Here is a 23325-nt window from a genome sequence, read left to right as displayed (position 1 = left end):
TTGACTAAGCTAAAAGGAAAACTTTTCTCAGAAATTGAATTACCATTTGACAAATGTCATTTAATTTCTATATATGTGTATATATACACACTTATATATGTAACTGCAAACAGTAGAGTCAGAAATAGACGTCGGGCGCTTTAAGAATAGGAGCCTGTTGATTTATCGCAATATTTTTCAAAAACTTCTTGGAAGCACAACTTTAAAAATAAATTGTTATATTTGGAAAGAATTTCAAACTTATCAAAAATTATGAAAATAGGGCTTCCCTGGTGGCGCAGTGGTTGAGAGTCCGCCTGCCGATGCAGGGCACATGGGTTCGTGCCCCGGTCCGGGAGGATCCCACATGCCGCGGAGCGGCTGGGCCCGTGAGCCATGGCCACTGAGCCTGCGTGTCCGGAGACTGTGCTCCGCAACGGGAGAGGCCACAACAGTGAGAGGTCCGCGTACCACAAAAAAAAAAAAAAAAAATTACGAAAATAAAAATAGTCCAAGAGGCACCCACAAATTCTTTACCCAGATCACCTGCTGTTCACATCCTACCCCTTTTGCTTCTCATTTCTCCAACTGTATATATAGATATAGCTATATCTGTATATACATAATGTTTTTCAACCAGCTGAAGCAGAACTTTTTCAATTGAAATCTTTCTTGCTAAAAATGCAGCTGCTCTGGCCAAAGGAGTGGGGAGGGCCTAGAGTCCACCTGTTTGGCTTACCCTCACCATAGAAGTAGTCATACCTCTGAGTGAAATCTTTGAAAAACAGTGGAAACCACTGCTCTCCTCCCATTTTTAGTTTCCTAAGACCAGACACTATTTGCAGAGGCTCCTCTGATGAGTAGGGGTAGCAGGTGTGGGGGGAACGACGGAAGAGAGGCCACCTGAGACCTGGCACCAGCATGGGGTGATCTTTGTGCTGTGACCCTGAATCAGCCAGAAATGCAACACCTTGTCCCACAGCCCTGACGGTGGCCACGCCCTTCAAGACTATCTACCTGGGCCTCTGGAGCTACAACTGCGTCCTCTCCTGCATCGCCATCGGTGGCATGTTCTATGCCCTTACCTGGCAGACCCACCTGCTGGCCCTCATCTGCGGTGGGTATCTGGGAAAGCTGGCAACCAAGCCACTCTGCTGTTCCTTGCCCTCCCCACTCCCCTGGTTATGTGACATCCATGGTGGCCACTAATCAGTACTGAGCAGTAGTGATGGAAGGACTGTGGCTGGGGTCCTATCACTAGAGGGTTTAATGGTAGAGTCCCTAACAGCTACGGGATTTGAGGCTCCTCCACTGTCAGATGGAGTCACCACCACTATCACTGCTACTATATGTACACAGTGTTATAAATTTCACAAGGAAATCCCACACACGTTTCCTCATGTGCTAGTGGCAGTGTTCCTGCCCTGAATAACTCTTCATTCAACCACTATTTGTAAGGCACCACTAAGCTCTAGGCCCTTGGCTAGGCATGGAGAATACAGAGGTGACCACATCCTCATGAAGCCATGGTCTAGCAGAGGAGAAATAATTGCACAATTATTCAGGCTAAGATATCTAAAAAGATGGTTGGAAAGATCCAGTGAGATGATGTATGTACCTGGCAGCACTGAGGTCCCAGAAAATGAGAACATAGCGCTAAGGAAGCTTGATTTTCATAGAGTAAACAGAGAAGAGAAGAGAAATGGACCACGATCATTACAACTGCACCCCAGCACCATGTTCTTAAAGGGCAGAATATCATCTAGAAGAGCTTTTCCTGTTTTTTCCCCACTTACGTGTGGGGACTGTAAATGACTTCCATGTCTCTCGTATCCTCCTCAGCATCCGGCACAAGGCTGGGCTTGGAGACAGTGGGCTCTGTAAATATTTACCAAGTCAAAAGTGCCGGGTATTTTGAGGTTCAAACTGTAACTGTCTTTGTCCTTCAGAGGAGTGGCAGATTCCTGTGGCTGGAACCATCTGGGAAGGCTTCAAGAGGAGGCTGGGGTTTATCTCAACACTTTCAGGGTGGGATTTGGATAGGCAAAGATGGGGGAAAAGGTGTTCTGGACAGAGAAACAGAGCAAAGGTACAGCGGTAGAAGGAGCTTGTCCAGAGGCACCAGGGGTGTGGATGAGCTCCCCTAACTGTCCAACTACTCTCATCCTATGGGTGAACCCACATGCCTGGCTCAGGGACCCAATAAGGCCCAGCCGTGGTGGGACTTGATTAAGGTCCAACAGCATCACAGCAGCTCAGAATCGTGGACAGGAGGGACTTTATCCAGAGCTCACATAGTCTGACCACTCACCCCCAGACAGATCAGCCTGTGCTAGACCATCACCAAGGTCAGTGTGGACAAGTGAAAGATGCTTATTGACCCCTGACTCTATTCAAGGCCACCATGGAAGTGGGGAGGGTATAAAGGGGTATGTAAGCTTTAATCTCTACCCTCAGAGAACACACAGCCTGATGGGAGATGGGTCACATCTACCTGCAAAGATAACTAATAATGTCAGGCAAACATGCCAGATGTCAGGGTATGGTGCAAACACCAAAGCTGCTGGAGCCAGAGCGGAGCCCTGCTCTTGGGGAGGGCTGGGGGCGGACCCTGGAAAGCTGACTCCCGATGGTCCTTGTTTTTCCACAGCCCTGTTCTGTGCATACATGGGAGCAGCCCTCTCCAACATAATGTCAGTGGTAAGTTTGGGGTCTCCTGACACTACCCTAAAGTGCCCCTCCCCAGCCAGGGCTTCAGGACATTTGGAGTCTTGTGATTGTGTTCTGGTAGCTAGCACTCCATACAACACCCTTGTCAAGGTTTATCCAGGGTCTGTGCAGAGAGGACTGGCAATAGTATACATGTGCCTCTGAGGGTGTGTGTGTGTGTGTGTGTGTGTGTGTGTGTGTGTGTGTGTGTGTGTGAAAGAGAGTATTGTAACTAGCAGTGGAGAACATGGATGGACAGATGGAGGTACTCATGTTTGGCCAGATATGGGAGATCATCCCTGGGGGATTTTCAGCTCCATCATTAAAAGATTCTGATTGTGCCCAAAGGTACCAACACCTCAAATTCAGACCAGCTACTCTGACATGATAAATCCAGAAACCAATGCCCCATCCTCAACCCCTACCGCATCCTTCTCCCCCAAGGTCCCTGGAACCCAGGAACATTTTCAGATCCCAGTGTTTTTGATTTCAGGTTGGTGTGCCACCAGGCACCTGGCCCTTCTGCCTCTCGGCACTCACCTTCCTGCTCCTGACGACCAACAACCCAGCCATCTACAAGCTCCCGCTCAGCAAAGTCACCTACCCAGAGGCCAACCGCATCTATTACCTGACAGTGAAAAGCAGTGAAGAAGAGAAGTCCCTCAGTGGTGATTAACCAAGTTACAGGCAGAAATGCTCTTTGCCTGGACCTGGGTCTGCTCCCTGTAATCTCAACTCTGGGTCAATCAGCTGCAGCACTCACTTTCTTTGCTTCTCTTTGTACCCGTGTGGAACCAAACACACCTGTAACTCCCTTTCCCTGGTGCTGATTTTCTCTTCCTGCCCAGATCACCTTAACTAACCATTATGCATCATTAGAGGAAGTTGGTGAGGAGCTTGCTGGCTCTAGTAGTAAGGGATGTGTTTTCAATGTCATTGGCTTAAGTCTTTTGGAAAGGTGATTAAGAGATGATCTTCTTGGCATGTTTAACTAAATAATAGATGCTGTGAAACTGAACTTGCTGAGTAGTTCCTGAGTGGGTGAAAATTCGGGGGATGTAGGCACCACAGTGCACGGAGCTAATGGCTGATGGGCACATACAGCTTTCCATTAAAGAGAGGAATTTCACACAGGTAGTTTTAAAGTAAAAACAGGGACAGCTAGGGCACTGAAAGTGTCTAAATAGGGAGTCTTGAATGTTCAGGGGTCAAAGTAAAGGACGAGAGGGTATACCATAGCAGGAAGGAATCAGTAAGTTAGAATCCTATATGACTCATGATGAAGGATAAGCATTTCTCAGTGTAGGTCAAGCCAGCAACTTTAAGCAGGGAATTCAGTTGAGGAAAGTACCTGAGCTCAGTATGTGAGAGGCTGGGGAAATTTATTTCATTTTCCTGTCTGCTTGTGGGTGTTGGAAGCTTTATGAGATTTATGATACTTTAAACAAAGGGTTAGGCTTGAGTAGAAGAACAAAACTTATCCATGAATTTCATAATTTGCCTTCCCAATTATAGGCATTAGCTTACATTCAATCTTTATTTATATATAGATCAGGGGTTGTCAACTTTTTCCCAGAAAGTGTCAAATAGTAAATATTTTTGGCTCTGGGGGCTATACAGTCTCTTACAAACACTCAACTCTGTCATTGTAGAGCGAAGCAGTCTTAGACAACATGTAAATGAATGATGGCAGCTGTGTTCCAATAAGACTTTATTAAGCAAGCAGCTAGATTTGGCCCACAAGCCATAGTGGGCTAGTCCCTGATGTAGATGATCAATATAACAACACTTAGGAGCTGGAGATCCACATAACAGTTATAGGAGCTGGTGGGAAGTGGGCAGACCCAAAGGACACCACCATGTTCTTTACACCAGATAAAGCCACAAGGCATTTCCATGCTGGGTGATAGTGTGAAGATACTTAGGAAATGGAGGGCACTCAAGAAACAGTGATCAGTGTGACCGGAAGCAGGAAAATCTGCCCTGAGGCTCTTTCAGAGACTGACAGGGCCAGTGATGAGCACCAAGAGGCGCAGTTTTACACGGGGACTTCCTTCCACACACATGTCTGGGAACCACCCCAAGGCTCACCCTCTCCGGCCCCTCACTCTCTTTCCCCTCTGCCAGCAGGTGCACCACCACGAGAGGAAGAAGAAAACTCAGGCCCTTCAGTGCAGGGGTTTCTAGGCAGGAAGAGGAGGGGGGCTCTGGAATCTCAGGGTTATAAGGGAGCATGCAGGCCAGGTTGTCCCACCATCCTGTGATGAGTGATCCCCTCCATATGGAGGATGAAGGCTTCTGGGGCTCAATCACCCAAAATGGAGGGAGACACACCACCCCCACCCCGGCTATTCTAACAAGAGATAGAACCAGAAACCCTATTCATTCATTATGGGCAAATTGTCATAGGAAGTCCCCTCTTCTCTCTGTTAAGCCCTTGAGAATCTCCATCCAAAGCACTGTATCTGATGGGAACAGTCCTTCAACCATGCTTTCTATTGGATTTTCAGGAGAGGAAAACTATTTGGATATGAAAAATGCTTTCAGCTCAACTGGACAAGATTATCTCTCCCCCTCCCTTCTCTCCCCACACCACTTCATAGTTTGTCATTTACAAGGTACCACTTTGGTCACTGGTATCTGGGTTGTTTTTCCCTCCCAAGTTCCCCCTTTAACCCCCACAGGAATTAAAAGTTAACTGTAATACAAGCTGCCAAACTCATTTGGAAAGAAATGGATAAAAGCTAAGTTATTCAGAGAAAGGAAAAAGTATGTCCAGCAAGTCTGGAAAAACCACAGGACCCCAGAAACTCTATAACGCACTGTGATCAAGATGGCCAGGTTATATATGTACAAATAAAAAAACACATTATCTGCTAGTGTGATGTAAGAAAGAACCGCCGGGGCCAAGTATTATTAATCACTGAATTCTCTGGCCAAGAGAAGTTGTACAGGAGTGATAAAATGTTTAAAAAAAAAAATCTTTGGGGGCTAAGAGGCCGAAAATTGATGGTAATTTTTCAAATTTGGTCAAACAATCTCCTTCCAGAGGCAGAACAATTCTCATTAAGCCAGGCTGGTGGGCAGAAGCGGCATCTCTCTCTCTCAAGTATGGATGAGGGTGGGGTAGAAGTGAAAATCCCCACCCCTCTAAGAAAACTCTGCCCAGTGCAGGGCACTCTTCCCACAGGCCATAGACGGATGCCCAGATGTCCTCTGAAGTAGCCCAAATAGCCTTTCGGGACCTGAGAGCTAGCTCCCTGGAGTGATCTTGTCCCACCTTCACCAGAGCTTTGCCAACTACTGTCCCCTTGAATGAGTATGTCACGAGCCCTAACCTTACAGATTCTCACCACCAACATGGGGTTGCTTGGGAGCAGGCCCCCAGGAGGGAAGGAGAAGGGCTTCAGGGAGCATATCATAGCTGTTTTCCTACTATCACCCCAAACTACCAGCAGCAGCCCTTGGGTATACAAATGATAGTTGAACATAAGTATTTATGGATGAACAGAAATAAGCAGTCATTAAAGAGAGTAGGAATGTATGTGTGGGGTTGGGGATAAGGGGGCTTTAGAGGAGGCACTGTCTTAAACTATCTTTCCCCAACATACCCCTTTCTCCCTCTCTCCACTGTCTCTTCCCTCTGACCTGGCCATCTCACCCTCCCATTTTCATCTTCTCTCCTACAACACTGATGAGTTCTACTATCACTGTGAAATAGTTTTGTTCTATTTTTAGAACAAAAAATTCTATTTTTTGTTCTATTTTTTTGCTGTATTTTTAAATAATCTTAAATCATCTCTCCTGTCTTCTTCTTCTATGATAATTGACATAATAAATTTTTTTACTTCTTCTTGGTCAAACTTGGGAGTTTGCTAGGGAATAATCCATTTTCTTTAATTGTAAAATTTTGTTGCCATACTATTACTCATAATATTCTCATGATAATCTCTATCTCTCTTGTTATCTGTTGCTTTGTCTCCTTTTTCATTTCTAATCTTATGTAATTTTGCTCTCTTTTGCTTAATCAGGCTTGTGAGGGCTTCATCCATTTTATTGGTTTGTTTCAAAGAAACAGTTTAGAATTTATTTGTCCTTTTCTACTCATTTTGGTTTTTTTTTCTATGTCTTTTTCCTATTTTCTCATGGTTTATTTAAATGGTTTTCTTCCTAATGTTTTAAAATTCATATAAAGTTCCTTTATTTTAGATCTTTCTCTTTTAACAACAAAGGCATTTTAAGGCTATTAATTTCCCTCTGAGTACAGCTTTAGCTGTGTACTGTAGGTTTTGGAATATTCTACTTTCATCAGTTTTAAACAGTTCATAACTTTACTTTTTATTTCTCTTTGATGCAAGGATTATTTAAGAATGTGTTTTTTTAATTTCTAGCACTTTAAACTTTTTGATATTTTTTAACTTCTTATATCTAGTTTTATTGGATTATGAGCAAAGAATATGGTCTGTTCAATCTCTATTTTAAAATGTTATGCATTTTTCTGTGTGGCCAAGTATTTGATTGATTTTGGACATACAAAATACAGATTTTTGATTTGAAGGAAATACATATTAAATTCATTTATTAATTGCATCATTCAACTCTTCTATGCACTTATTTATTTTTTGTCTATGAATCTTAATTCTGAAGTGTTTATTAAAATTCAACTATAATTGTATAGTTTTATTAAACTCTCTTTATATTTCTGAAATATTTGTCTCATATATTTAGCAGCTACATTGTTTGGTGCCTATGGACTATGACTGTCAGTTTTCTTCTTAAATTTTATCTTTTACTATTACAAAGTACCCATTTTTATACTCATTAGTGCCTTTAACCAAATTCCAGCTCAGCTGACATTTATGTTGCCATACTTTCTTTCTGGTATTTTCTTTTTTTTTTTTTTTTCTGGTGTATTCTTATCCCTTTATTTTAAACTTTATCATTTCCTTTTAACTTTATCATTTCCTTTTAACTGTTTTTCTGACTTCATTCACTCATTCATCCAGAAGATATTGTATGGGGATCTATTAATATGTTACTCAGGCCCCCCTGACAACAAACCAGGAAAGAATCAGACCAGTTCCTGCCTTCAAGGAATTCACTTTATGCGGATTTGCCTGAGCAGGTGATTAGTCTCACCTGAAGTAAAGGTGAGGCTGTCACCACAGACTACCTGTGCCACATAAGGTCACAGCACCAGTTTCATGATTTTGAGTGAATTATCTTGTTGAGTTAGTCTTCTGTTTAGGAAAAGTATCAAGCATGATATTAAGGGTTTAAGGAAAATTTCTATGCCTCTTCTGCTCTTGTCCTCTATCTTGCCATTATCTGCTGCCCAAACATTCCCAGCCATCCCTTCAGTTCAAGTCTTTGAACCTGTTAAAATGTAAACAGTCCTGGGAAGGTAACACAGTAAGCATGATCAATCACTTGCATCTTAGTTTGAAGGAGTCATTTCTGAGAATAGGTTGGATGAAAAAAGAGGGGAGAGTACAAAGGAAAAAATGGGTAGCACATTCTGAGAGCATCTTTGGCAAGGGAGGGCATGCTGACATGGGGCTGGGCTGGGTGAATGAGGTCTGGAGGCCCCTTTGTTTCATCAGGAATGATGATGAAACTGTCGTATTCGGCTTGGAGAAGAAACGTCTGGGGCCATGAATGTCCGTAGTATGAGGTAACACATGTGGAAGAAGAAGTCAGTTTACTCAACAATACTTCAGAGCATGGAATACGGACTACTACATGGGAGTGTTAAGCAAGCAGATATTGAATCAGTGGAGAGGAGTGCTTTTTCACAGTGGAAGTTGCCTGAAAAATGGTTGTCCTCTGAGACCCTGAGCTCAGGAACAGGGCTGGGGGCCTGTTGGAGATGCTTGCTTTGGGTGGATGTAGACCAGCTGACAACTGCAGCCTCTCTTCCAGCTCCAAGTTTCAGTGATTCTATAGCCCTGAGTTCCTACAGAAGAATAAGGGGGAGGTATCATTAAGGTGGCAAAAAGGTAAGAACATGGAGATAAATATATCAAAAGTATACCATTGCTGCCATTATAGCTTTTCCTAGAGCTTGACTAGTTAACCATTTGGTCAGTCTACCAAAATGCTCAACATGGCTGCTTGTGTGAATGCAAACTGAGGGGCCAGCATCACTCAACTGTGCCTTGTCCTTGACTTTCTCCTCTTCATCACTCTCCCCTCTCCAGGGATTCTTCTTCTGGTCAACCCTCTAAGATCTGCCCATCAAAAAACTTAATCTTCCTGGCCTACTTCTGTGGCTACATCAAACCTGTGTGCCCCAGTTTGTTTGTGCTTCCTGTATGAGTCCGAGCTTTGTCTCCTCAGGTCATAAATGCTGTGAGGGCCTGGGGACAACTATTACCTAAAACCAGCTAGGAGCTGGCAGTTTCAGTGTGGGTATGATTTCCACCCAATAAACCACAGTCTCACCTGACAACTTTAAAAGGTATTCACTTTTTAATGTGAGATTTTTCAACTTGCCTGGGCTTCCCTGCCTCTTGCCATTCAGAGAAGATAGAAGAATCCATAGAGAACACTTCTGTCCCTAATGGAACTAGAATTCCAAGGCCCCAAGGAGGGAGGCAGGGGGCATTGCTAAATAAGTCCTTATTCTCTGTGAACTGATAACTAGGAGTTGCCAGCCCCTCCTACAGCTACACAGGCTGCTGGAACAGAATGAAGTAAAGGAAGTAACTCTCCGGGGAACTTCTAGCTTGGCTTTCATTTATTCCACAGGAACTCTAGGCTTTTCCCCTGGAGGAATCTGACCTCCCCAAGTTTGGCTCCTGGAGGTCAATGCAGGCTCCTCCCCCTACGAAGTTGGAAATGCAGAGTTGAAGCCATGAGCATTATGAAGAAGACTTAGTTCTGAAGTAAATTCTGATGACCAAGCCCTCCAGGAGATAATCTGTACGCATAGATTATCTTGGGGATGCCACAGAATCTGAGCTGTGGCCTCTGGTAAGACCCTCAGGGGACAAGGGTCCACCTCAGTCTTCTGCTTTCCAGGAGCACTCGACTGCCCCTCCCTAATCTAGTGTGCGTGACAGATACTCACCACACTTCTGAGTACACAGCTCCATTTGGCTCATGGAACGTGTGAGAATTTCCTGGATGGCTCCTCCCTCCCAGGTGATCATTTCTTATCTTTTCAAACTGTTTACATGTTGTACGTGGGTAGCATCTCCCTGTCACTTTTAGATGCTTAAGGGCTGGAGTGAACACACCACAGGAAGTTCAGGAGCCTTCAAGGAGAGGCTAGAGTAAGAGGTCAAGAGATGGGCCTCCAGAGCTGAGCCAAGAGACCAGCCAGCTGGGGGGACAAGGAACGTGTCCTCAGCAGACAGCCATGGGCCTTGAACTTGCAACACCAAAAGAAGGCCCCCTGTGCAGGAAGCTGACCTCTTGTCAGTTCCCCACCCCTCCCTGGAATGTGGGTCCCTCCGGGGCTCCTCCCTCACTCTTTTGTTTGCTTTCCTTCTTCATGAGGCCCTCCGTAATCAGGACCCCTCCTCTGCAGTTCCAAAACACCTGGCCTGGTGAGAAGGGGGCCTTTGACGTCAGTGGGGAGTTTGTCTACTCAGGTGTAGCTAATATCCTCAGTGTGAGGTTCTGTTTCTGAACTTGGGTAGCCACCTCACACCCTGTCACTGAGGGGGGTTGGGGGTATACATGTGCAGGGGTGGGGGTGGGTATACAGTTGATGCTTGACCCATCATACTCACAAAGCCAAACAAAACATGTTTGGATTGGGCCTCATCCCCAGACTCCAGCCCACCAGAGCCCCGCCCCCCCAAAGGCCTCATGGGACTTGGGAGGGCCGCTTCCCTAATATATAGAGCTCAGAGTCCTTTCTGGATGCGGGGGTTAGGTCATGCCCTTCTTGCTCTGAGACAGACCCCAGGACCCAGTCAGCAGAAGTCAGAAGGAGGAAAGGTCTAAATATTTCCACAAAACCAGAAAGACAGCATCTAGTATTAGGCTGTGCAGAAATAACCATCAAGACGCTGATGGCAATACTGTTTCCCAGCCTGTGCCCTGCCTGTGGTGGGGGGAGTTAAGGGAGTTCATTGAGGTGGGAAGGCAAATTGGCACCCTGAGGAGACAACACTTAGGTAATTGCTTTAAAGGCAAATACTGGAGCAAGAATTCTAAGGAGAGGAGTAACTGGGAGGTGATGCTTGAGGGAGGACAGGGAAGTTATTATCAGGCAGTCCAGGCTCTGGCCCTTTAAAGGAAACCTGCCTGATCAAACCAGTTTGGAGGAACCATGGTAGCCAAACCAGTCTTCCCCGGGGAGTTTAGGAAGGTCAAAGAGTGAGCAAGCTGCAGGAAGAACGTTGTCTTTCCTCTCCCTCTTCCTCCATGGTACCCTTCCTCAAGTGGAAGGCGTGCACAAGGCATAGGGTTAGGAAACACAAAGGGAATTTACAGAAAGCCAGTAAGAGGATGAGCTGCGGGCTCTGGGAACCGAAGGGGTTCGGCTTTAGGGAGAAGTCCAGCGCCTGAGTTGAGGACCAGAGACGCCGCCCAATTGGAAAGGAGCTTCTTCCCAAATCCTGGTGGTCTAGATTCCTCCAGCCCTGTGCAGAAAATCAAAAAGAGCTCAGGTAAGAGGTCCTGGGGGAGAGAAATGAATCAGATAGAGCCCTAGCCAACAGGACCATCTATCTGACTTTTCAAAGGAAGAGAAAAAAGGTAGGCCAATCTTTTTCCATTCCTTTCTTCTGCTGAGCTGCAGGAGGGCAATCCTGGGGTGGGGGACCTTATTAAGAACTCCAGAGAGAGTTCAGATCCTGGAAGCTTGAAGCTGGAAGGGCTCTTAAATAGTTACAGTTCAAACCCTTTACTTTTAGATGAGGAAACCATGGCTTGTCCAGGAACCTGCCCAGGTGATAAATGAGCCTGGACAAATGCCCAGGTGTTCTAACTCACAACCCTGAGCTCTTCTTGCTTATCTAGTGATGGATCCAAGTTAACCCATCAGCCCTCAAATCCCCTTACCACCTTCCTGCCCACTGGATGAGCCTTCATATTATTTATCATCCTTTCCACAACTCTGTAACCCACAGCTCTGACATCAGTATGGTTCCCAGGGCAGCCCCTTGTTGAGCTGACTGTGGGATGCTAATGAGGTAGATTTGAAAATCTTCTTCCCAGGAGTCCTTCCTTACCTGCTGCTTCCAGGGTGGAGGCACCTGGTCCAGGCTCCTTAGCCTTTCTCCTCAGGTCCTGTACACCTTCCACAGACAAGCCAATAGAAGTAGAGCATCTCAGGAACCACAAATATCTTAACATCCCAGCTTAACAGCCCATCTCCTCAATGGCCCTCTCTTACATGGCCATCTTAGATTACTTTAGACATGTTGTGTGTAGCTACAGAGAGTGGATGTAGAAACATCCAGAAGGAAACAGATAGCCATGCCATGAGGAACAACATTCCAGGACATTGAAGTTATCTGATCAGAGAATGGGATCTCCTCAAAAACTGGCCCCAAAGGATATGAGCCTTGGTGAACTTGCTGAAGTTAGGCCATCCTGTAAGTCTTGGAAAGCCCATGGCCAGGCCTCTGCCTACTGTCACATACCCCTTCTCTCAGACTTGTATAGCATCCACACCCTCATTTAAGATTAGAGGGGAAAAATAAGTTTACTCTCAAGTGTCAACTGTGACTAACTGCTATTGGTTGTCTGGAGCTTTGTGTTAAGAAGGATTCTGAGGCTGTATTGAAACTTATTGGGAAAGAGTGCTATGATCAGTTAGCTATGTTTGCCATTGGTAATGCAAAGAAAGGGTGGCAGGGAAGAGAATGTGGGGAAAGGGTGTATGGAAACATTGCCACAAGAGAAGAAGCTAGTATACAATGGCCCAGAATTTCCTTGGGCTTTCATTGGATGGCACAAATGCAATGGTACACAGGTGGGTTCTTTTTATTTGTTTTTGGTGACTTCTGTTACTCCTTTTAGGGTATGATATACTTCATAATTTTTTTTTAAATAAAAAGTCACAAGTCCATTGGTATCATTTGCAAAGGCTCCAGCTATCTATAAAACACCTACACTACATGGGAAAAGAATCAAAACCAGGACGTCAAAATCTAGCTCCATGAATAATTAGCTGTATAGCCTCAAGGAAGCTACTTCTCTTTGGGCCTCAGTTTTTTTCTGCTAATGCCTAGACCTAAAGTTCACTTGGTTATAAAGGATTGATAATTTCAGGTAGTTTCATTTGATTGGAAAATTTTCATGTGCATTGTAACTATAAAAGTCCACCATGGCCCTAACTCCAAAAGATGGATCTAGGGTACCTTCTGCAAATAATGGAATGATCCATGTGGCCAAATAAGCCAAGGATGGCTTCACGGAGGAAGTAGAACATAAAGCAGACACTGAAGGGTGCATAGAAACTAGGCAAGAAGAGGCACAGAGGGCCAGAGATAAGGCCAGAATGCCAAGGCAGGGTGTGTGTTGGGCAGAGAAGGCTGAGCAGGTTGATGAAGTCAGCTGTATTGTGGAATACCTGGAAAGCATGGCAGAGGAGTTTGAGCATTATTGTACTCTTGGCAATAGGGAGCCATGTAGATTGTTGAGTAACAGAGTCATGTAATGATATGGTCTAACAGTTGAAGCACAGAATGGATTGAAAGGAGGGAAACTGACAATGTACACAGGTAATGCTGAGGTGTGAGCTCGGTGTAAATAGGGGAAGGAGAGTGAAAACTCACTCTAAAGGAAGGTCAGTCAGGTGTTACCCCAGTGACAGAATGGGCACTCTGACCTTTGCACTCTCTTCAGCCTCATTCATGAGGTTGTAAATGAGGACCAACTCATATATGCTAATTAATATCTTCACGGCATGAGACAGAGACACCAAAGTCCCCCCAATACTCCAAGCCTTCATTTCCTCCTCTATGAGGGGGCGGGTACTCGGTGGGGGGGGGACTGTATGAGAGGGCTGGACTGGATAATCTCTAAAGCCTTTTCCAATTCTAACGTTCGATGCCTCTGATAGTTTATAGAATGATCTTTGAAAATGTCAGCTAAACACAACTTCACAGAAAAAGATAGCACCTCATTTACCACCCACAGGTATCTATATCACACACACACATACACACACACAGAGTAGCCTTGAAAATTACACATCACAGTGCAAAGCTCAACTTCCACATGGGGAAACATATGCCTAAATTGCGGCCAAAGTGTTATCCTGTAGAACTGGGTGTAGGAAGAAATCAAGTTATGTACTATTGTCACTTCAAAAAATCCTGCTGGCATAGTAGCTAGGAAATTACCTCCTGGTGTGTGGTTGTGTCTGCCACAGTAAGTTGGAGGAATAAGAGACCCAGTGATCTGGGGAGGGATGACAAAAAGGTCTTGATAGTAGGTTCCAGATCCTCTATATGTTGGGCATTGCTAGTGATAGATGGACAGTATTGGTCCACCTCCAGGAGACAGGAAAACCTGTTCAAAACCTGAGAAAGACAGCTTGTAGAAGGAGTATAGGTAAAGGCTTGAGTGAAGGTTGATTTTAATAAAATAGACTAGATCATTTTTCTTCTGAAAGGATGTCATATATGGTTTGGGTTTGTTTTTTTCCCTTCAAAGAAATTGCAGTAAGCTTCAAACTTGTATTTGACAGGTGGGCTCTTCTGTAAAATGTTTTTTACCCAGGATATTTGAACGGATTGCATTTTCTGTATGTTAGCAGTCAGTAGAGGTGTGGGTACTATGGGATACTACTCTCCAGGAAAAAAAAAAAAAAGTGCTTCTGAACAAATCATTATGGCTCATGACTATTCTTTTCTTCTCTGAGTCAATGGGAGGAAAGCATCACTGGACTCTTGCCTGTTAAAACACAGGATGGTGGCAATCCTCAAGGGCAGGGACCATGCCCCTGAAATGGTCCTGAACAGCCCCAGTGTGAAGCTACACACATTGGGACACTTGAAAGGCTTGTTAGAGAAGGAGGGGGCGGCAGTTCCTACACCAGGTGGGAAAGCCGAGGAGTTACTCAGCTGCTAAGGTTTACCTGCAGGTTCTCAAGGACAGAGCTTCTCAGCACGTATGTAGCTAAGTCACGAGAGCAAAGCCCTTGGTCCTCGAAGCAGACAGAGGTGGGCTGGTGAGGCCAGAGTCCTCAGGCCCAGGCCGTAAACATCATCATCTGTTTTCTGCACCATGCCACACAGTATTATTTTTATGTGTGCCATGATGCTGGGGGGCAGGGGGAAGGGGAAGCTGGAAAGAACTCCCCAGGGTGAGTTATTGTCAAAAAAAAAATTTGTTCTTGGGCTTCAGAACACCCAGCTGCCCTCTTCCAAGAAGCCTTGGGGTTTTCAACCACCTGGTGTAATCTCTTGTTAACCAAAGCAAATCCCATCAAGCAAGATCTCTGTCTTCAGTGGCCTGTTTTATTCTGTCTCATTAACTGGGTTCTTCTATCCACTCATGAAGGATTTCTGGGTTTCTGGTTGGTTGGTCATAGATGGCCAATCACTTTATCACATCTATAAACTTCCCTTCTTTTCTCCAGGTACTGCTGGAGATAATCAGCTCTTGCCCTGAAACTTCTAAATCCCTACACAACTCAGCTATTACCATCGTTAACCTATGAAAGGCTCACTTTTATTTCAATATTTATCAAGCATTTAACATTTACAACGAGATATATTATTTTTTTAATAGTTCATACCCCGAAATAGCCAACGGTTGTTCATTTTACTATTCAGAAATTAAAATGTGTAGGATAATTATCCCTCATTAATGTATTCAACAAATACTTCTGAGTGCCTACAATAGGCCAGGCTCATGCTAGGTGCTGGAAGTGCCAATATAAACCTCTGTAACCCAGGCTGTCAAGGATCCCACCGTCCTGTGAAGGTGACAGACAGGAACACGAAGTAGGAGTGGGTGATGATAGGTATAAAATGCCAGGCCTGCCCTGACTTAAGGACCCACCCTGCCCAGAGCACAGGCTGTTCCAGAGACATGGCCTCCCTGAGGAGATACTGACATGAGCTCTGCAAAATTATTTTCCCCAACATTTTGCAAGCATTAATTTCATCTTCATAACAATATGAGAATGAAATAGCAGGTACCCTCCGAAATATCTGTCATCATTCTATAGGTTGGGTTTGCAAGGTCAGCTCTACAGGGTCTGTATATCTCCTTCTGAGTGCCGTGCTTGCAATGAGGGAAACTGTCGATGAAATTACTTGACTTGCAAAATGCCGTGCAGAATGAGCGATGCTGGTTCCCGGCCAGTGTTATCGTTGTTTTCTTTTTTCCCCCACCACACCAATGGAACATTTATTTCTAGAGCATTTGATAGATGTGTTCATGATATTTTTGAAATTGCCTTTATCCATTATGAAAGCCCTGAGAATCTGTCCCAAAGGTAGTGGTAAGTTGCTATCACCTTAGCTTTAAGTATTTTCACAGCCTCAGGAAATGTGTTACTTTCTCTCCAATCTTCCTTGTGGCATCCGTCCCACCTGTCATCCTCACCGCTTAGCCGGCACATCTGGAGGGGCCATCGCCCTCCCTGGGTGGTTGGTCTACAGCTCAGCACTCCCGTCCTGCCCATGGGAGGTCCAGGAGCAACACGATGTCAGACCACATTTGGGGCTACCTCCCCAATCACCCCAAATAAGAAAAAAAAAATGTGTTCAAGGAAAAGAAAGATACTCTTCATTTTTGTTTCTGTGGCTGGGACATCGATTCTGGGAAGATGTAGTACTGTGGACCCTGACCCACTTTCCTGGGCTCTGAGCAAGCAGCACAATCTAAGTGCTGAAAGCGAAGGGCCAGGGCAGGAAACGGGAGCCAGGTCTTCTGCGGCCATCCGTAGAGCAGCGAACTGGGAGTCTGGAGACCTGGGTGCAGCTCCTGGCTGTGCCCTAATTAATAAGCTATGTGACTTGGGTGGGGCGAGGTGATTTCTCTGGATATGGGAGGCAGACTGTGATCTTGAAGATCCATGCAAGTCTGAACCTATGATGCTAAGGTCAAAATATGGCTCTGCTCAGGGCGTGGCTAGGGTGGCTGACCATTGGCACGTGAGAAATGAGAAGCATTGAGCCAGCAGAGGTGCCCTTCCAGCCTGGGAGGTGTACACTGTGGACTGGCTATGGGAGAATGCCCTGCTTTGCCAGATGATGCAATAATACCCCCTCGGTCCTCATTCCCCTGCCCAGAACCTATCTGCAGAGGTGCCCTACGGAAGGCTGACCTTCCACGTGTGTCTTAAGCACAGGGTCAAGGGGGCTTCTCCAGCCTCTGGAGTTATGGCTCCATGGTGACCCACGGGCCGGGTGATGAGTGAAAAAGGAGCTTTTTTCCCATCCCGAGCCTAGAGGGAAGGGACACAGTCACATGTGTGACCTTTCAGTCTGAGAGTATAGACAGAATACCTTCTTTGCTCACACATGTCCCACATACTCCGGTTGTTGGTCCTGCTATAGTCTCAGCTTTGCTAAAGTTGTTTCTACATGAGCAGTGTGAACTAGACCAGTTTTTTCAAACTTTAATGTGCACACAAGTCAGTTGGAGATCTCGTTTAAAAAGAAAAAACAAAAAACTTATTCCAATTCAGTGGGTCTGAGATGGGACCTGAGAGTCTGCATTTCTAACAAGCTCCCTTGGATGTCCATGAAGCTGGTCCACAAAGCAGACGCTGAGCAACAAAGCTGCAAAGAGGACTGAGGGCTGAGAGCCACATGGCTCACTGTTTGTAGGATGCTTCAGAAATCATCTGAGCCTCAATTTTCCATCTTTTGGTGATAACAATGCCCAAGTGAGTTAACTTACAAAAGTGTGCAAATGTAGTAACAGTGTGAAAGCTCTCCAGGCAGCCACTTGATCATCTAACTCTAGACTTCACTGGAACCACAAGCAGAAAGTGTCAGAAGTGTCTGTCTTGTCACCACGTACTCCAATTAGTCAGTGTGGGCCGGGTGTAGTAGGGTTTGGGGCATGCATCATGACAAGCCGTCAGGTGACCTGACACTGTCAATTCTCAGACTCAGTTTGAGAAACTCTGTGCCACGTGGTAAGCTGCTCTGTTCTCCACAAGGGTAGAAATGTTTCTTGTAGCTGATTGCAGCTCCCCACAGAGCAAAGCAATGTGCACAGAAGTCACCTGGGGAATCTTGTTGACCTGTAGATTCTGATTCTATCAGTCTGGGTGTAAACTGAGATTCTGTATTTCTAACAAGCTCCCAGAGGAGGCTGCCGGTCCAGGGACTACACTTTGAGTAGCAAAACCCTGGATGAGAGGTTCTCAGCCCAAACTGCACATTAGGGCCACCTCCTAAAACATCTTGGGCATTAAAAACTCCAATTTTTAAAATGGGTCTGGGGTAGGGGTCAGGCATTTTTTTAAGCACCCAGGTGATTCTGATGTGCAGCGAGCACTGAGGACCCACACACACAAACTCCCTACCACAGGCGGAGGCCACCGGCTGAAGGACGGGAACGGGCGGTCGGCTCGGGCCCACCATCCACGCCAGTCCGAGACCGAGTGAAGGAGGTTTTAGAGCAGTGTATTACTGGGGAAACAAGGCAGGCTGGCCCGTCCATATCTTGACACTGATAGGTGTCTGGGATGCAGTTTCTGTGAGGAAAGGAAGTGGAAGTTTCATCGGGAAGAATGGAAAAGAGGGATTTTTCCGCAGATACTGGTGCAATCACTGCTGCAGCTCACACCACGTTGCTCCTCTGGCTCTGCACATGATTTCCCTGCACTCTCTGCTTGCCTCTCGGGGGGTGGTCCAGGGTGGGACACTGACCTGTCTTGTTTTGCCCCCGGCCAGGCAGCGCTGGGGGGCCGCCGCCCACGACGAGCCCAAAGGCAGATGAGGGCTCGGAGGCTGTGCACCCCAAGCCCAGGAATGTGTTCCACATCGAATGGTCATCCATTCGCAGAAGGAGCAAAGGTGTGCGCTTCCCACCACCCTCCACCCCTGACCCCGCTCCCGGGTCCTTGATCTGCTCACCTCTAAAATGGGGACCATGGCAACACCTCCATCACAAGGCAGGGGGAGAGCCACAAGGGTGAGGTTCAGTCTCATCACCCCCGACCTCTGACCACAGCCACGGGTTCCAGGGTCTAGACGCCCTGGGGCAGGGAGACTGGAGCCACGACAAGCAGCTGACTCTGTCAGTCTAGGCCAGGAGGTTGCAAACTTCACTGCACATTGGAACCACCTGCATCTCATTCCTGGAAGTGCTAATCCAATTCACCTGGGAAGAAGCCTGGGTGGCAGAAGGAGCTTTAAAAGCTCTCCATGAGGGAGTTCCCTGGTGGCTTAATGGTTAGGATTTGGCCCGTTCACTGCAGAGGCCTGGGTTTGATCCCTGGTCAGGGAACCATCCCATATGCCGTGCAGCACAGCCAAAATACAAAAAATAAAATAAAAATAAATAAAACTTTGCACTTTTAAAATGACCCCAAAAAAAGCTCTCCATGAGATTCTAATGTGCTGCCAAGTCACAACCACTGATCCTGATGCTACTGGTCCTGATGCTGATGCTGGTCCTGATGCTAGACTGTGGTGATGTCTAGACAAGAGAACAGATGGAGAGCCCTGGAGGGGAGGGGCTCCCAAGGTCAAGAGGAGGGTCTAGAGGGCAGCCAAAGCGGGGAAGCCAGAAACTTGAATTTGGACGCTGAGGACATGTTGTGTCAAACAGGGAAGAGCTGGCAGTGGGGGAGGGGTGTGGGGTCAAGTGGGGGTCTCCCCAGTCAGATGCATGGTGGGAGCAGCGTCATGAAGACCCAGGGCAGAGGGGCAATCTAACTTTGCCCTCCAGAGAAGGGAGGCGACTTGCCCAGGGTCACACAGCTGGTGAGGGCATGGCAGGGATAAAACTGATTCCTGGGTTAGCGTCCTTTTACAGTATCACATGCTTCCCAGAAGCATGTGACTTTCTTGCCCCAGTTTGTCTGAGCCTCCTTGTTTTATAGCCAAAGTAGCCAGCCAGAGAAATGGCCTGGGGTGGTCTGGGAAAACCTCATACACTGGGGAGAGGGCACCAAATTAAATCAAGGACCCCTTTAGCCCAGGAGTTTGTGTTTGACAGAGGCCCCAGGGCATCCTCAGGAAGAAAGCATAGTTTGCCTCAAAAAGTTAACAATCTCCCTGCAAACATATTCTTAGGATAGTGGCTGGGGGCTGGGGTGAAAGAGGGCCTAGCAGAGAGCCCCACGCAAAGGAGCCTGGGAGGCGGGTTAGCAGAAGCTGCTGAAGAGCTGGCGCTTCAGACAGAAGCAGAGAATCCATCAGGATATCAAACACACTAGCCTCACAGTCTAGAGTCATCCTCTTTGCTTCCTACTCTTCCTTTCAAACTTCCTTAATTTGTTTCTCTTGCATAGTGTAACTTCCCAACCACACTGGTATTTGCAGTCCCTGCTCCTTCAGATGGGGGAGCTCAGAGCCATTGACGTGTCTCTTCTAGTGTTTAGGTGCCCTGAAATCTCATGAATGCAGACAGAATGGCCAATTGAAGATACAGGGCATTCTGAGCCCAGACAGCCATTCTCACACTGGACCACAAGAGGGCACCAGAGCATAAACAGCAAAACCTCCAAGGGCCTTCTTTCATGTTACTTAAAACCTTTCTGAAATTACTCACCTTTACAAATAAATTATCTTGTAATAATGAAAAATACATTCAGAGCTACTTAATAACAGTTTTCTAGAATTACAAGGACATGCCAAAATCTGTTTCAAGTGACAACATGGATATCACTTGTCTTAATCCAACAAGAAGCTGCTGCTAAAATACCTAAAATTCTAAGACATACATCCTAAAAATACCAAAACAGCTGAGGTTATCCAGTTGGAAAAAGTTGTCGTATAATTTGAACACAGACGTATGGTTCAGGCAGCTTAATGCTTTATGAGCAATAATGCCTCATAAATACCAATCTTCGTGTTCATGTGGAAAAAGAACCCTGGGTTCAGGGCTCACAGACAGCTTTGTTTCCTCACCTAAAAAATAGGGGAGTTGAACAAGATCAGAGCCTCTTAACTAAAAGTCAGCTGAGTCTCTGAATTCCCTAAATTCTTGTAAAATGTCCAATTTACATGAAGATGTGAATTTTTTTCCCCGAAGAGCTTGCCCAATTGGGTGTGTGCAGTAGCAGAGGAGGGGGTCCTCCTGCCCCAGGCGCAGAGGCTGGGGCATCCTCACTGGGGTAGAAAGTGCTGAGTATTCCAACTTGAGCCTTGCAGGAAATTTGCTGCTAAGGTGCCAGGGTAGAGGTCCTAACAGTTGATGTTCTCCCTGCCAACTCCAGTATTTGGAAAAGGTGAACACCAGGAAAGGCGCACCAAAGACCCTTCTCCCCACCAATACCGGAAGCCCACGGTCGAGTTGCTGGTGAGTAAAGAGTGGCCCGAATCAGGGGCAGCGCCCACATCACATAGTCCGCAGCAAGGTAGAGAGTTGAGGTCCAGAAAAGACGTCCTCTGATTTAGGCAAACTTTTCTTGAGTTCATATTTCCAGAAACAAAATTATGTGGGATAAAGATGTCTACTTTTCAGTTTACTTTATAAAGTTTCATGTTTCTTTTATTTTGATTATTTCTTATCCATCTTCCTCTGAATCCAGCATTCAAGCACTTAGGAAATAAGCTGGTGCCAATTTTCAAAACAGAACATTTACTTGTTTAATTTTATGGACAGTTAAATTTTAAAGACTAGACATGCTAGGGTGGGAGGGGATACTTTCTTCTGGAAAGAGTATGGTACAGTAGAAGTAATATTTGTTTTAAAAAAAGAATCTAAAAATCTGTGGGTAAATCTAAATTCTATCATTTGACCTTGACTTTTACAAATGAGAACCTCTCCATCCATGCCTGAGACCTCATCCACAGAATGAGGATAAAGATGTTGTCTTGTTATACTACAGTCATGAGGTATTGGTTCCAGGACACCTGATGTGTACCAAAATCTGTGGATGCTCAAATCCTTTACATAAAATGGCATAGTATTTGCATATAACCTATGCACATCCTCTGGAATACTTTAAATCATCTCTAGATTACTTACAATACCTAATACAATGTAAATGCTATGTAAATAGTTGTAAGTACAATGTAAATGCTACGTAAAAAGTTGCCAGTGTGCAGCAGCAAATTCAAGTTTTGCTTTATGAAACTTTCTAGAAATTGTTTTTGAGTATTTTTAACCTGAAGTTAGCTGAATCCATGGATGATACAGATGGCTGACTGTGCAAGGCTGTTGCCCATATTAAATGAGGTAAAAGATCAAACAAAACAAAAGATATTCTGGTCTACAGAAACAAAAATGATTAAATAGCAATTTCACTAAATACCAAGTGAAAATCTTAGCTTGTCCCCAAGCAAGCAAGTCACTCCTCAGTGTGAGAGCCTCAGAATGTGGGAGCTTCTTGCCCGTCTCTTGTCCCTGGACAGGATCTGGACACCATGGAGGAGAGCTCCGAGATAAAGGTAGAAACAGACATCTCCAAGACTTCCTGGATTCAGAGTTCCCTGGCTGCCAGTGGGAAGAGGGTCCGCAAAGCCCTCGGGTACATCACAGGAGAGATGAAGGAGTGCGGAGAGGGCCTTAAAGGTAAAGTTTCCATGAGAGCAGCCCCTGCTCCTATCCCTAAAAATGTCCCCTCTGGTCGTCCCCCAGGAAACACGCTGCACAGATCTCTGTAGATGAGACTGAGTCCCATTTCCATGGATAGTATAGGATAGGATAGGATAGGATAGGATAGGGTAGGGTAGGATAGGAGTTTCACTCTTATGACAGACACGCAGTCTCTCAGGATGTAAATGCCAATACATGTAGGTATACAAGCTCTCAGTTCTGAACATAACAGTCATGTGCTTTCAAATATCCCCTCAGAATGTCACATTGTACACAACATTGCAAAGCAACGATACTCCAATAAAATTTTTTTTTAAATAAAGAATGTCACATTGTAGGACTGGGATTCTAGAGCCAGCATTCTAGAAAAATGCCTGCCCTAGAGATGGATCGTGGGAGAGCCGTGTCTACTATTCCAATAGGTTCCCGTTAGCAATCCTTCAGACCTCAGGCCATGGGTTTGATGCCTGCTGGGCTGCAAGAGTTTTCTTTCTGGATCCCTCCTCTTGAAAATTCATGCCACTCTCACAGGGGCACAGGTCGCACGGGGTACCCACTGCCTGAATGACAACCTAAAGACCACAGCCAGCTCTCAGTGGGTCTGAAGGGTTTTCTGGGCAGTCAGATGCCCCCTCAGGTTCTTGGTGTACCCTCCTCTGTGGCAGGTGACAGCAGGGAGCTGAACCCACCTTGGACACCCAGCTTCCCTAACCCCCTTGCCCTCTGGGGCCTCGCCTAGAGGTGTAACAGCTGAGCCTTGACTGGTTCTATTTCAGACAAATCCCCAGTGTTCCAGTTCCTCGACTGGGTCCTCCGGGGCACATCCCAGGTGATGTTTGTGAACAATCCCCTCAGTGGCATCCTCATCGTCCTCGGCCTCTTCGTCCAGAACCCCTGGTGGGCCATCTCGGGCTGCCTGGGCACCGTGGTATCCACCCTGACAGCCCTCATCCTGAGTCAGGACAAGTAAGTCCCAGGAAACCCAGGGTC

At 45.9% G+C, this 23325-nt stretch overlaps 1 protein-coding gene across 1 annotated transcript in view; it reads left to right on the top strand.

Annotated features, from left to right (window-relative positions):
• SLC14A2 (solute carrier family 14 member 2) overlaps positions 1 to 23325 on the top strand; it is a 55855-nt gene that overhangs the window by 22082 nt on the left and 10448 nt on the right. Inside the window, exons 7-13 of the mRNA XM_060170218.1 lie at positions 962 to 1096; positions 2630 to 2679; positions 3182 to 3356; positions 18519 to 18641; positions 21011 to 21093; positions 22152 to 22311; positions 23112 to 23301. Of these exons, the coding sequence (XP_060026201.1) occupies positions 962 to 1096; positions 2630 to 2679; positions 3182 to 3356; positions 18519 to 18641; positions 21011 to 21093; positions 22152 to 22311; positions 23112 to 23301 (916 nt within the window). The remainder of the gene's footprint in view (positions 1 to 961; positions 1097 to 2629; positions 2680 to 3181; positions 3357 to 18518; positions 18642 to 21010; positions 21094 to 22151; positions 22312 to 23111; positions 23302 to 23325) is intronic.

The sequence above is a fragment of the Lagenorhynchus albirostris genome, chromosome 14 (genome assembly GCF_949774975.1).
Source record: "Lagenorhynchus albirostris chromosome 14, mLagAlb1.1, whole genome shotgun sequence".
Lineage (NCBI taxonomy): Eukaryota > Metazoa > Chordata > Mammalia > Artiodactyla > Delphinidae > Lagenorhynchus > Lagenorhynchus albirostris.
Note: the sequence above shows the minus strand (reverse complement) of the source record. Positions and strands in the feature narration are given on the sequence as shown.